This window comes from Giraffa tippelskirchi, chromosome 14 (assembly GCF_054371585.1).
Source record: "Giraffa tippelskirchi isolate mGirTip1 chromosome 14, T2T-mGirTip1v1.2.pri, whole genome shotgun sequence".
Lineage (NCBI taxonomy): Eukaryota > Metazoa > Chordata > Mammalia > Artiodactyla > Giraffidae > Giraffa > Giraffa tippelskirchi.
This window is the reverse complement of record NC_137288.1, coordinates 16,049,602-16,062,485: the sequence shown is the minus strand read 5'-3', so window position 1 is coordinate 16,062,485 and position 12,884 is coordinate 16,049,602. Positions and strand designations below refer to the sequence as shown.

Below are 12,884 nucleotides of genomic sequence, written 5' to 3'. Positions count from 1 at the left end.
GCAGGGCGGCACCTCCTCAGGGAGAGACAGGGGCTGTGGGTGGACCAGACAGGGTCACGCTGGACATGGAGGCCACTGGACCTGGGAGACTGACCAGTGCCCACCTGTGAGGGAGGTGGACTTGCCATGAGGTCGCCTCTTCTCAGGAAACTGAACACCCACACGGAACCACACCTCGAGCTTCCTGCACGGGGCACTCACTCCCCTGGCTGCCTCTGCTCTCTGAACTGTGGCCTTAACCATGTTGAATCATGGCTTAGCTCAAGTCCACAGAGATGCCCTTAATGACAACCAAGTGTGCCTGCCTGTGCCCAGTGCAAACGGGGACACATCCATCCCATCGGTGACGGAATCACAGCAGTGAACGTCCTTATGTCTGTGAGGACGCACCGCCACCAGCAAGGGCTTCCTTACCCAAGAATTACTAGGTTTGCAGGCAAGCACAGCAAACGTGATCCAGAGATTTCCTAGAAGTTCGTTCCTTAAGAATAGATTCGGCTGAGACGTTTCTGCTTCCATCCACCTAAATTATCATCCTCTTAGGTTACATTACTAACTTTAGCCAAAGGTGCATTTTCTGGGAAAGTTAGCAAATACTTTTTTAAATTATCTTTTAGTTATAGGAATGGGAAAGAATATCCTTCCTGTTTTATTTTGCTCTTCAGAAAGCTATTTTGGCTTTCCCTTAAAAATAAGAATGATTTTGATGACTTGTCCTCTAGAAGGATGTGCGTTTTTCTGCCCCTTGGAGGAAGATGGAGTGAAGAAGTAATAGTTGCATTTGTGCCATATATTTATTTATGTGCCGTATTTAATTTGATCATGGGCTTTGATGGAAAGTCATGGGAACTCGTACAGCATGGGGTGGTGTGTTTGAGCTGGGATGGGGACAGAATTCTGTGGGAACCCCTTGGGGAAGTCTCTAAGACTTTTGTTTCTTATATTGCCCTTGTCTAAAGGACAATGATGCTCTAAAGAACTAGTTCTTTTCATTAAAAAAGCAACATAACAGCATGTTGTAAAACCAGAAACGGAAAAAATGACAGTGTCCCTGCTGGGCTGACTAGTTTGCTAAGTAGCAGTAGATAAATGTTGTTAGTTTTTAAAAATCCATCGTATAGTTCGATTCCTTATTGGAACTAATGTAACTATCAAAAAAGAGAAAGATGTTTTAAAGTGTATTGTATATTGTATGTAGTTAGGTATGTAATTTGGAGAAGGAAATGGCAACCCACTGCAGGATTCTTGCCTAGAGAATCCCATGGACAGGGGTCTGGCCGGCTACAGTCCATGGGGTCACAAAGAGTCAGACACGACGGGTGACTAACACACACACAGGTATGTAATTAGGCATTATATCAACAAATACGTTTTTTGTTTTTTTTTTACACAAAAGTATTATTTGTGAGGTACGGTCTTTATCTGAGTAAGTTAACTTGAAGGCAAGGATTAAACCATGTGGCGAGGTTAACGTTGCTGAGCTAGATTCTTAATCTCTGGGCCCAAACCCTGGCCTGAGAAACCAGGGTGATAGCTGTGTGAAGACAGCCAGAGGCTCTGGCGCCTGCTTCTCCTGGCCCTTCCCGCCCCGTGCCCGCCAGGGCCCCTGCATCAGGAGGGCAGAGCCCGCCGCCCGCACGAACAGGCCGCTGTGTCACTGCAGCCGCGTCCAGCGAGAGACCAGTGACACTGCTGGTGTCTGGGACCCACTCAAGGCCGTGGCGATGTCCTCGTTAACCTGAGAAGCCTACGCGGGCATGGCTCTGACAGGACAGGGATCCACGCGGGGGGACAGAAACATAGAAACTGAGAGAGTGGAGGGGGCCGGTCCCGCGTCCCGTTTTGTGACTTGTAGCGGAACCCAGACTTGGCAGTGGCTTTAGGCCAGAGCGGCCACCTCTCAGGCACCAGTCGGGTTCTCTTACTGGCAGTCAGTAACTGAAAGTTCCCCGGAAGGCGCTAGAGCAGCTCTGCTCCCTCTGCGGAGGCAGGAGGCGAGGCTGACGGGGCCTCCTCAGCCGCTGTCCTGCCGCATGGCCACAGACCAGTCCCCAGGGCTGCCCTGCCGCCAGCCTCCCAGCCCACGCTGCGGTGAGCCGGCCACCCGCGGTGAGGCGACCAGTGCGTCTCCTGCCCTCCCTAGTCCCGTCCACTGAGATCCGAACAATAACCACCCCAGGGGGCTGGGAGATGCCCTGTCACACCTCGCTCTTCCCTCGCACACAGAACTCGAGTCCAGCAGGGGTCGGTTTCTCCATCTGACAAGACTGAGGACTCGGCGACTCACGGGGCAGAAAGGGCTTCAGTCATGCCCATGTCTTCACAGCAGGGACCTTCTGGCCCCAGGGGGCAGGCGGCTCCCTCAGAGAACTGGAGGCAGGGTGAGGACGCCCCGGCGGCCTGTGCGGCCCTGGCCCCACTGCACTTTGCGTTCTGACTCTGACCACATGCCGTCCTGTATCTGCCGGGGTCTCGGGGATCTGCTGGTGTCAGGACCCTGGGTTTTCCAGCGTAGTCATTCTTTCCTCTCTCAGAGCAAGTGATAGTACTATCACCGCGTTCAAAGTCCCGATTATTTAGAGTCAAACCCGGAAGCACACATATCGCGTCTTCACTTAGGGTAGGAAGTGGGGCACTTGGTAATAAAGTCTCGGACAGATAAGGTGGGGACGCTGGTGGTGAGGAGCCAGTGGGGCTGCAGGAGTGAGAGGTGACCAGGTGACCACAAGCAGGAGGGACGTATGGATGGTGGGCAGCTGCCACTTGGATGTCAGACCTTAAAACCAGGTAGAGCCTGCTGGAGCTGCGAGAAGCCTGTCAGGCCCCGAGCAGCTCTCAGAGCCCCCTGACTGTAGGCGCCATGCGCAGGCACCACGAGGGGGTGGGATGCTGTTTCTGAGGCCACACCGGTGGGCCCCTCCTGGCACTGGACCCGCACCCACGGCGCCCCTTTGAGGGCACCAGGCTCAACTGCCCGCAGTATGGGAGCTGGGGCCGGCTGCCCGCATGCGGCTCCTCCAGGTCAGGGGAGATGGTCACCACACAGACCCTGTAGATTCCTTGGTCGCCTGCAACTTCTCTCCCTTAAAAAAAAAAAATTTTCTAAAGCACAGAAAAGCAATACAGGAAAAATGAAAGACAAAGTCTTTTTGGCTCAAACAGTGCACTGTGTATGTATGTGTGGTGGTGGTGGGTGGGTGTGGATTTTTTGTTTTGAAAACGTGCTGCGGAAAAGGAGAGGAGAAACTGTGGCCTCAGCCTCTCTGGCCTCTGTGTTCTGAGCATCTCGTGGGTGAGGTGGTGAGGGTCAGGGGCAGAGAGGGCCTGGCGGGGCCGACCCTGCAGGAGGGTGGGCGAGCAGGGCTTCGCCGGCCTGGCTGCCAGGGTCCCTGCCCCGTGTGCATCTCCGACCCCGGCCTTTCTGACTTTATAGTCAGTACTGAGAAAGAGCAGGTCACGCGGCCCCGTGGAGCCCGAGGGAGCAGTTTGGAAGCTTCCAGACCCGCGGTGTGTGCAGGTAGCGGGGGCGGCCCCAGGCCGCGGTCACCAGGTCAGGGTCTCAGCTTCTCACCTTCTCTCAAGGGCCTGGATGGCTGAGCCTCCCCACCTTTACCTCTGTAGGATTGCTGCAGGATCAAGAATTATACACATGCAAGGGCTTAGAAACTAACCGTAGGAGTTGGGTAAATAGTTTGTTCATTCCTTAATGATCTGTCTTGAGATCTGTAGTTGCATTCAGAAACCAAGAATTCAGAAACATGGGAACGTTTACTTAAAGGTCAGACGTTGAAAGGAGAGAAATATGTAAAAGACTACTCAGACTCGCTATTCCTTTTAGGTTTGCTCTGTTCTGAAGATAGTCACACAGAGCCCACGGGGGAAACCGCAGGGACGAGCCACGGTGTTTCAGCACAGCGGGAGGCTCTGATGCCAGCTACTCTCAAAGCGGTGTCAAAAGAAAGCCAAATAGTTTACTTTAAAAGGACTTTTCACCTTATTAGTGAATTTGCACACTCTCTTATGAATAGCAGAGACATCTTTCTGTGTTTTCAGGAAGGATATAGTTAACATTTACCAATATCAGTCAAGTACAGGTGAAAACTATGCCTGTGCTTTGTACATGTTAGTTTTGGTATTTGAAAAGAAAAAATGCTAACTTCCTTTTCACTCAATCCCATATTTATATAGAAAGGTGGATTTGTGTGTGGGCATCAGATACCCATACACATCCTGCGTCTATATCCCAGATTCAAACAACAATTCAAACTGCCACTTAAGTTTTAGAAAAAAACAATAGTTTCCACCTCAGGAGCATTTTAGAGAAAAATTAAATATAAGGGAAAAAACCCTTCTTATTAAATTGTGGTATAACAGCTCACCACATCCTGTTGCAGGGACATCTGACGTGAAACACAGCAAAGGTTCCTCTTTCAGGTCCCTCACGATCCGGGAGGGTCACATGTTACCTGCAGTTCAAAATACTTCTGTAAAGAAAAAAAAACCTCTGTGTCGGTGGAAAAGCTGAATAAGAAGATGGAAATTATCAGTAGAGAGAAGACATTGTGGGAAACCGTAGGTGTCTTCGGCACAACCATATCAAAGAGAGAAAGCCACCCCCGAAATAACCCACACGGAGACCCGGGGCCGGGCCTGATGCGGCCTCGGACCCATGACCTCACGGAGGGAAGATAGGAAGTCGGGGCCGGGACCCTGTGCTCCGCTTCCCGCCCTCCATCGGGGCCCGGCCACCTCAGCCCTACCCTGACCTGGTCTTTCTTTATCCAGCTGTGAAATGGGGCCGTCATGGCTTCCCTGCAGGGCTGCTACCCAGACTGTGTCTGTGGAAGGGAGTGAGGTCTGAGCGCGCACCCTCAGCCCCAGGGACCCTTGTGGGAAGTGTCATCCACCGGAGGTTGCTGGTCTTCCGCCTTCACTTTGGGCAGCTTCTTGGCTCAGGCCGCGGTGCTCAGGGAAGATGCAGGAGGGGGTGTGTGTGTGGGGGAGTAGTTCTTGAGTCTGTTCCTAAGAGGAATGAAACACTGTGACCCCAGCATGCCCTTGCCACTCGTGGACAGCACTGGGTCCAGCCAACGACTTGTCGACAGGAGGCTCATCAGAGACCCGAGCCGACGGTGATGGGCAGGAGCTCTGCGGCTCTCCTGGGGGCTCCCTGCGGGACCAGGCCTCGCTCAGAGCATAGCCCTGCACTGGCCTCCTCTCTGGGCCCAGAATGTCCAGGATATGCCTCTTCACTACACCCCCACCCCCACCACGGGCGCCCCCTTAAAGGTTCAGGTGCCCCAGTAGGCAAAAGGGGAAGCCCACTGCTTAGGTTTCTTCCCCTTTTATCTCGTCAAACAGATGTTATTTTTCCTGTGGTCTCTCTAACCCTGAGTAAAGATTCTCAGCTACTCTGCTGACTGCCTTACTAACCAGACCTCCCTCCCAACCCACCTTTTTTACCCCTCAGATGGGGAAAAAATGGAAACAGTGACAGGTTTTCTTGGGCTCCAAAATCACTGTGGACGGTGACTGAAGTCATGAAAGTAATAGATGCTTACTCCTCGGAAGAAAAGCTTTGACAAACCTAGATAGCATTAGAAAGCAGAGACATCACTTTTCAGACAAAGGTCCATATAGTCAAAGCTATGGTTTTTCTAATAATCATGTACTAATGTGAGAATTGGATCATAAAGAAAGCTGAGTGCCAAAGAATTGATGCTTTTGAACTGTGGTGTTGGAGAAGACTCTTAAGAATCTTTGGACAGCAAGGAAATCAAACCATTCAATCCTAAAAGAAATCAACCCTGAATATTCATTGGAAGGACTGATGCTGAAGCTGTAGCTCCAATACTTTGGCCACCTGATGCAAAGAGCCAACTAATTGGAGAAGACCTTGACGCTGGGAAAGATTGAAGGCAGGAGGAGAAGGGGACGCAGAGGATGAGATGGTTGGATAGTATCACCGACTGGATGGGCATGAGTTTGAGCAAGCTCCGGAAGTTGGTGATGGACAGGGCAGCCTGGCGTGCTGCAGTCCATGGGTTGCAAAGAGTCGGACACAACTTAGCAACTGAACAACAACAACATTACCTCTCAGGTCTCCCTCCCAGTTCCAGTCATTATTGCCCATCAGATATTTTTCAGCCATCTATTCCTGATCTTACTAGACTGCTCTGAAATTTCCATTTTCGTAAAACTGGGAAGACTGACCTTGACCCCCACCCCTCTTCAGGTGGGGTCGACCACTGTTCCCACTGTGAAATCTTTGCCTGAGGCATGACGGATGATTTCTGTTCTGGGATAGAGCCGGCCCCACCACCTCCGTTACCCTTTCTCAGTAGTAGCTGTCACCCAGTGGGAGGGACCCTGACCTGCATGGCCCCAGACATGCTTCTTTTCTCGGAAAAGTTTAGGCAGCCCCACCAGGCCCCTGGCATCGGGTTGCTTTAGGACAAAGTGAGGTGACGGTCAGGAAAGCGCCCCGTAAGCGGTCGGGTGCCCAGTGAGGACAGTGTGAATGGCTCTTCCGTGCCCGTGCTGCCACAGGGCGCCCACCGGCCCCCACACGAACACGCTCTCCCGCGTCCGCACCCCCCTCCACCCCGCCACCCCCTCCACCCCGCCACCCCACCCACTCCCGCACATATGCTCTCTACCGCGTCCGTGCCCCTCTCCCTCCCCACCCACCGCACGTACACTCTGTGCCGCGTCCATGCCCCCTTCCACTCCCCACGTATGCTCTCTCTGTGCTCTCTCTGTCTCTAGTATGTTCTGCACAGTTGGCCTGGGGCAGAGACACCCTGCGTGCCATTGAGGCCCATCCTGACCCAGACCAGACCTCAGAGAGACTCGGGTCCTGTGACTGTCTTGTCAGAATGACCTTACGGGGCAGCGCTCGGGATAGGTGGACTAGACTTAGTAGACTTAGGAGCACAGAGGCCGAACCTGGAAGAAACGGAGGAGCCGCTGCCAGGGGGCCCCTGTCACCCCCGCCGTCCCTGCCCCATGCCCTCGGGGACCCGTGAGCCAAGGCAGGGGCATGTGGCCTCGCCCGCCGAGGGTGCACTGGCCAAAGGTCATGGAGGCAGCTGCCGCCTGTCCAGCATTTCCCGCACAAGGCCAGGGCCATCGGCAGAGGACATGTGACCGCCTGTCGGACAGCCGTGTCAGTCCGGGCGTGTCCGCGTGGGCCACAGCCTGGCACCCCCACCCCCGTGTGCCCCTCCTCAGGAGGAGCCCCGGTCCGGGGTCCACAGGGCCAGCAAGTTCTGTTGTCGGTTCCCGTGACACAATTCCTGGTTCCCCACTGTGCTTTATTATTGTTATTCTTAAAAATACTTGGCGGGTAGGGGGGTGTTGAAAAGCAGTTTAGGGAAGGGAGTGGGCTCGGAAACGCGCCCCAATGATTGCTCCGGGAAGCTGCCCTCGGCCCACCGGGGCCTCGGCAGAAACACACGGTTTATCTGGCAGCAGAGGGGAGCCCGGGCAGTTCCGTGACGTGAGCACGTCCCCACCTCGGAGCCCTGTGAGCAGTGCCGACAGCCTCCTGGTGACATTTCCCATCTGTGCTGTCGGGGGTGGGGGCGGAGGGAGGGAGGTGGCCGGTCACTCCTGAGGCCTTTGCCAGCTCCGCTCACTTCCTCCCCGGCTGCCAAAAATCACAGGCCAATGGTGGACACGGACAAGGGAACAGAGGTGAAGGAAGAGCCCCGAACAAAGGGAGGCTCGGGCCGGGCAGTCAGCCCTCCTTCCCGAGCTGCCCTGAGCTGACCGACCGCGGGGCTGTGGAGAGGGGCCCGTGGGGCGTGGACTTCCGCGGCCGGGGTTTATCTGTTGGTTTTGCAAACCTGCGTGAGCACAGATGGCACCCCGCCCCGAGTCAGCCATCAGAACCTGACACAGGCCCCTGGTCTCTGGGCCCAGGTACTGGCTCTGCGGTCACAGCTCCAGGTCTGGGGCAGCCATGTCCTGCCGGCTCAGGACTCACTCTCAGGGGACAACTTTTCACAGGCTGAACATAACTGACTGATGGAATTTCTGGTGTTTACGTAAACTTGTATGTGGAGTCCTGTCTCTCTGATGCTCTCTCTACTTTTGTTTTCTTACAGTAAATGAGATAATCCGAAATGACCTCTCCAGCACCAACATCCACTCGTAGTTGGCAGCGTGGACTCTCAGAGGCTGCGTGGTGTCTGTCTATTCAACGGTGATGACTCTGAGTCAACAAACTGAATCCACACCTGGTACCACTGGGAGCTTCCACTGCAGTGAAGGCTCAGGTCACTTGTGCAAAGAAGTAGCCCAAGGAAGGAAGGACCGATCCCTCTTCTGAAGGAAAGTCACCTCAAGAAGGAAACGAAAGTGGGTGGGTGGGGGGAGCACGGAAGACAGACCTCGTGACGCTGCCCTCGTGGCCTCTACCCGACATGGCGGCCTGACCCCAAGCCGCGCCCTTCAGGCACCCTGGATTTTTCAGTGGAAGTGCCTTATTTCAGCAGACCGCAGCGGCTGGGCACTGTGGAATCAAGCACTGACATGGCTACCAGGAGGGCATCTGTAGGAGCAGAAGCTATAGGACGTTTCATCACGAGGCTTTATCCTTTGTATAAATTAAAAGAATACTGGAGGACTGGGCATTGTGAGGAAACCCTACCACGTTTCCTACTTTCTCACCTCTTCCTGGGCTGTAACATATAATTCTGTTGCCTTACTCAGCGCGTTTCAGAACTGCTCCAAAGTGTCATCTCAGATCTCGTGACTGCCTTCCCTCCCCTGTGTTACTCAGACCATAGGGCTGTTCATTGTAGCATGTTAGGATTTTGTTTGTAATCTGGCTTCAAACCTAGCACAGGTAAGTTGAATAGCACAAGATAGGTTACTGGACAAAAAGAGAAATCTCTCTGTCTTGGGATAGGTCTCGCATTTGCATGTGTGTACATATATAGGCATATATTTATGGTGAACATAACTGACATGGTGACATTTCAGTCTCCACCCGGCAAGGGCGTCCGTGTCAGCAATAACCAGTATCCGTTTTGGAAAATAGACCCGAGGCTCAAAATCCAGCTCCCCACAGCCACGTCCGTGGGGGCGAGCTCCGGCCGCGGGAGGTCTGTATCTCGGGTCTCCTGCAGTTAACCAAGCACTTTAAAACCAGGAGAGGTGCGTCCATGAAATCGGCTGTTACCAAATGGCAGAATTGGAAAGGAACTGTAAATAGTGTTACAGAAGGAGTGTAATATATTTGTTCCGCTGTAAGATCATTCTTTCACAAAAGCCTTGTAACTGCTTCATCTGAGGAAACCATTACCAAAAACAGCATTTTACTATGTGGTGACTGTAGTGTTTCCAGACTAGTTACTGTTAACATAGATTAGTGTGAGCTTTACTACTGCATTTTGTACCCATAACAGCTTATTATGCGTTATTGCTAGCCATGACCTGTTGTTTCACATAACCAAAAAGCATGGTTTAATGAAAACATGTTTAACCTGATAACTGTGCCTTAGGAACTCACGCCCCCTGCTGGAACGTGGCCGAATTGCACCGTCGGGGGAGGTGACGCATCCTGTCACCAAATGCAAGCGTTTCAGTGGGGAAGGCGCTCTCCCACGGAAAGAATTATTTTTAAGATGTTGTTCTGTACGACTATGTCTTACTTGTTTTTTAAGTCACAGAAATGAAATCCTGAAAGCCATATTTGTAACATTTGCACATTACTGTGAAGAGCTGACGGTATATGGCTTCCTGTACATAGCGCCCCCCCATCCCCCCCACCCCGCCTGGAGCCCCGTCCTGCATTTAGCCTCCTAGGAATTGCATGAGACGTTTCTCGGGAGACCGTCCTACAGAAAGGAGATGTTTGATACTGTGTTAGCTCTCTTTGTAGGTAGAAAATAGATCCAATAAAGCAATATTTTTCTTTTTTTTTTGCTGGACCATCTTAGTCAGACTGTGATTAATTCCACGCATGGAAAAATCTTCTTTGTTCTTAAGCGTGTTTTCTGCTGTAGGTCCTTGTGCTTGTGTTTGTAGAAGGGCTTCCCGTCGTCCAGCTGCGCGTATGAGGTGTGTTCTCGCCTCCTTACACGTCAGGAAGGCCACCTTGGGAGGCGTGGATGTGAGCGGTGTCCCCAGCACTTAGATGACACGTCAGATATGCTTCTCCAGGCCCCGTGGAGAGGACCTCCACTTCTGCCAACCTTTCTGTCTGGAGGCAGAGCCAGGTGAGGCCTCCCACACACACGTGACCCACCATCACCTTCACGACGAGGCCCGAGGCCGTGGCCGCCTGGCTTGGCTGTCTCCTCCCCTCCCCCACCCACATCCCCTACTTCAGGCTCGGGTGGGGACTGTCAGCAAGTTGTTCTAAGGCAAGGGTGACACCAAGAGCTTCCAGAGGGCACTCCAGGGCTGAGTGTGCTGAATTGCAGAAATACTGTTTTACATTCAGGTCTTTCAAACTCAGGAATTCCTGTTTCTTTGGCCAGAAGGTTTACAGATTGAGGTGTGCGTGTGTGTTCGTCACTCAGTCGTGTCCAACTCTGCAACCCCATGGACGGTAGCCCACCAGGCTCCTCTGTCCATGGAATTCTCCAGGCAAGAATACTGGAGTGGGTTGCCATTCTCTTCTCCAGGGGATCTTCTAAAATCCTAGAATAATCTCATCAACGCAGTTAGCAAGAGTCCGTCCCACCCAGTTGCTGTGCTGACTGAAGGGAGCCCAACGGTAATGTCCACAGGAGCTCAGGGAATCGAAGATGCGTGGGTAGGCTGAGGTGGGGCAGGACCGTGGGAGGTGGCACTCGGCTGGTGGTCAGCATGAGGTGGCCTCGAGCCTGGGACTCAGCTGGAGAGCTGGGTCCCAAAGCACATCCCAGAGGTCACAGGGCACACAGGAGGTCACAGCTCATGTCCACGTCTCTGAAGGACATACTAGAGGCCGTTAGTTTCAAAGTGAGTCTCTATAAGCCCACCCCCACTCCCAACAATGGCATTTTATATTCCAGAAACAAAAATCTTTATAACAATAGTTTCTGTAAAAGAAGCTGAAAAAGTGGAAGTGAAGTTGCTCAGTCGTGTCTGACTCTGCAACCCCGTGGACTGTAGCCCGCCAGGCTCCTCTGTCCTTGGGATTTTCCAGGCAAGAATACTTGAGTGGGTAGTCATTTCCTTCTCCAGGGGATCTTCCCGACCCTGGGATCGAACCCGGGTCTCCCACATTGCAGGCAGACTCTTTACCATCTGAGCCACCAGGGAATCCCTCAAAGGAGGCTGAGCCTCTGCAAACACTCGTTTACTTAGTTTTCGTTTCTTTCATGTTGCTTTTGAATAAGAAGGAAAGCATCCCACCACTTGTTTCCGGCAGGCAGTTACCATGCTTTGCTCAGGTGTGTAGACCCGGAGGCCAGGTCACCTCCCGGACGCTCCCTCACTGTCCTGGGTGACCTTGGCCCTTCAGGAACCTGGGCAGGTGCAGCCCCGGAGCTGCTGACTTGGGACACGTGGGGCAGCCTCACAGGGGCGTCTGCTGACTTCTCCCTCCTCCCCTCGGGCTTCCCACTGCTCCAGCCTTGCCCCAGCCCGAGACACTGTGAAAAAACCTGATAGACATCCAATTTCTCCTTGTAGCCAGTGCAACCCGAGCAGAACTCGCCATGGGAGACCCTCTCTGTCCGAGCATGTCCCCTGATCCCTGCAGCCCCCACCCTGTCACACAGACCACCCACCCCACCCTGGGACGTGTGGGTCCCACCCCAGCTTCAAGGAGGGGCGGTGGGGCAGCTGCTTCTGCCAATCGCCAGGGTGCAGGGCTCCGGCTGACGACACTACAAGGAGGGGTCTCCGCAGCTCTCTCATTACATATTCCTTCAGAAACAGGTTCCACGTTGCAATAAGTAAACTGCATTTGGGTTGTTTGGAAAGGAGAAACAGAGAAGACAGAGCGGTTGAAGCTGAGGAAAACAGGGCCAGATACAGGGAATCCACAGAAGATGAGATGAGCTGCTTTCAAGCATACAACGGGGATTTAGTGCATTCTCAGTGCTGAGTTACCTCAACTTCCTTCACCCCGAAAGGAAACCCTGCGCCCGTGAGCAGTCACTCCCCACCCCCTCCTCCAGCCCCTGGGAACCACAGTAATTCTGCTGTGTGAATCTGTGTGTTCTGGACACGTCTTGTAAACCAACTTGAACAACATGGCCTCTTTCACGAGGCACAGTGTTCACCCACGTAACGGCCTTGATCAGAGCTTCATTCCTTATGGCCTAATACTGTCCACTCTGTGGATAGATCACGCCATGTGTCCATCAGGCAATGGACATCTGGGCTGTTCCCACCTTTTGGCGACTGTGAGTAACACTGTTGTGAACATTCGCATATGAGTTTTTGCTCCAATCCCTGTTTTCAGTTCTCCAGGGGAACGCCTAGGAATGGAATTCCTGGTTAATTGGTAGTTGTGTGTTTTACTTTTTGAAGAACTGCTTTCTCTTGCTCAATTTTTAGATTATGCATCCCTGAGACAGACTCTGGATCACTAACCTAATTTGGAATCACATATGTGAAGCACATCGTATTTATAATTCTTTATGCCAAAAAAATTAAGTTAGTGCTAAGATGACTAAGTGCTCGTTTATGCCCCAGCAGAAGGCAGCTTCTGCATGTCTGCCTCCAGCCTCCTGGGTGGAGTCAAACCGCCCTGGTCCTACCAGCGAACTGGGGCCTCGCTGTGCGTCTGAGTCATTGAGATGGTGCCAGCCAGGCCCCAGATCACATGTGTCTGTACTTCACGCGTACAGACAACAAGAGCAAGAAAAGAGCCTCGCGGAGGCCACGCCGCACCCTGTTTCTGAAAGAACCAAGCTGCAGCAGGCGCCTCCCTG

General features: G+C 52.9%; 1 protein-coding gene across 9 annotated transcripts in view; it reads left to right on the top strand.

The window, feature by feature from the left end:
- Nucleotides 1-9,942, top strand: part of NFATC1 (nuclear factor of activated T cells 1) — a 91,588-nt gene extending 81,646 nt beyond the window's left edge. For all 9 annotated transcript variants that reach the window (XM_081563063.1, XM_081563061.1, XM_081563059.1 and 6 more), the window contains one exon: nucleotides 8,112-9,942. In XM_081563063.1, coding sequence (XP_081419189.1) covers nucleotides 8,112-8,161 — 50 coding nt within the window. In that variant the 3' untranslated portion in view covers nucleotides 8,162-9,942. The remainder of the gene's footprint in view (nucleotides 1-8,111) is intronic.
- The last annotated feature ends 2,942 nt before the right edge of the window (nucleotides 9,943-12,884 follow it).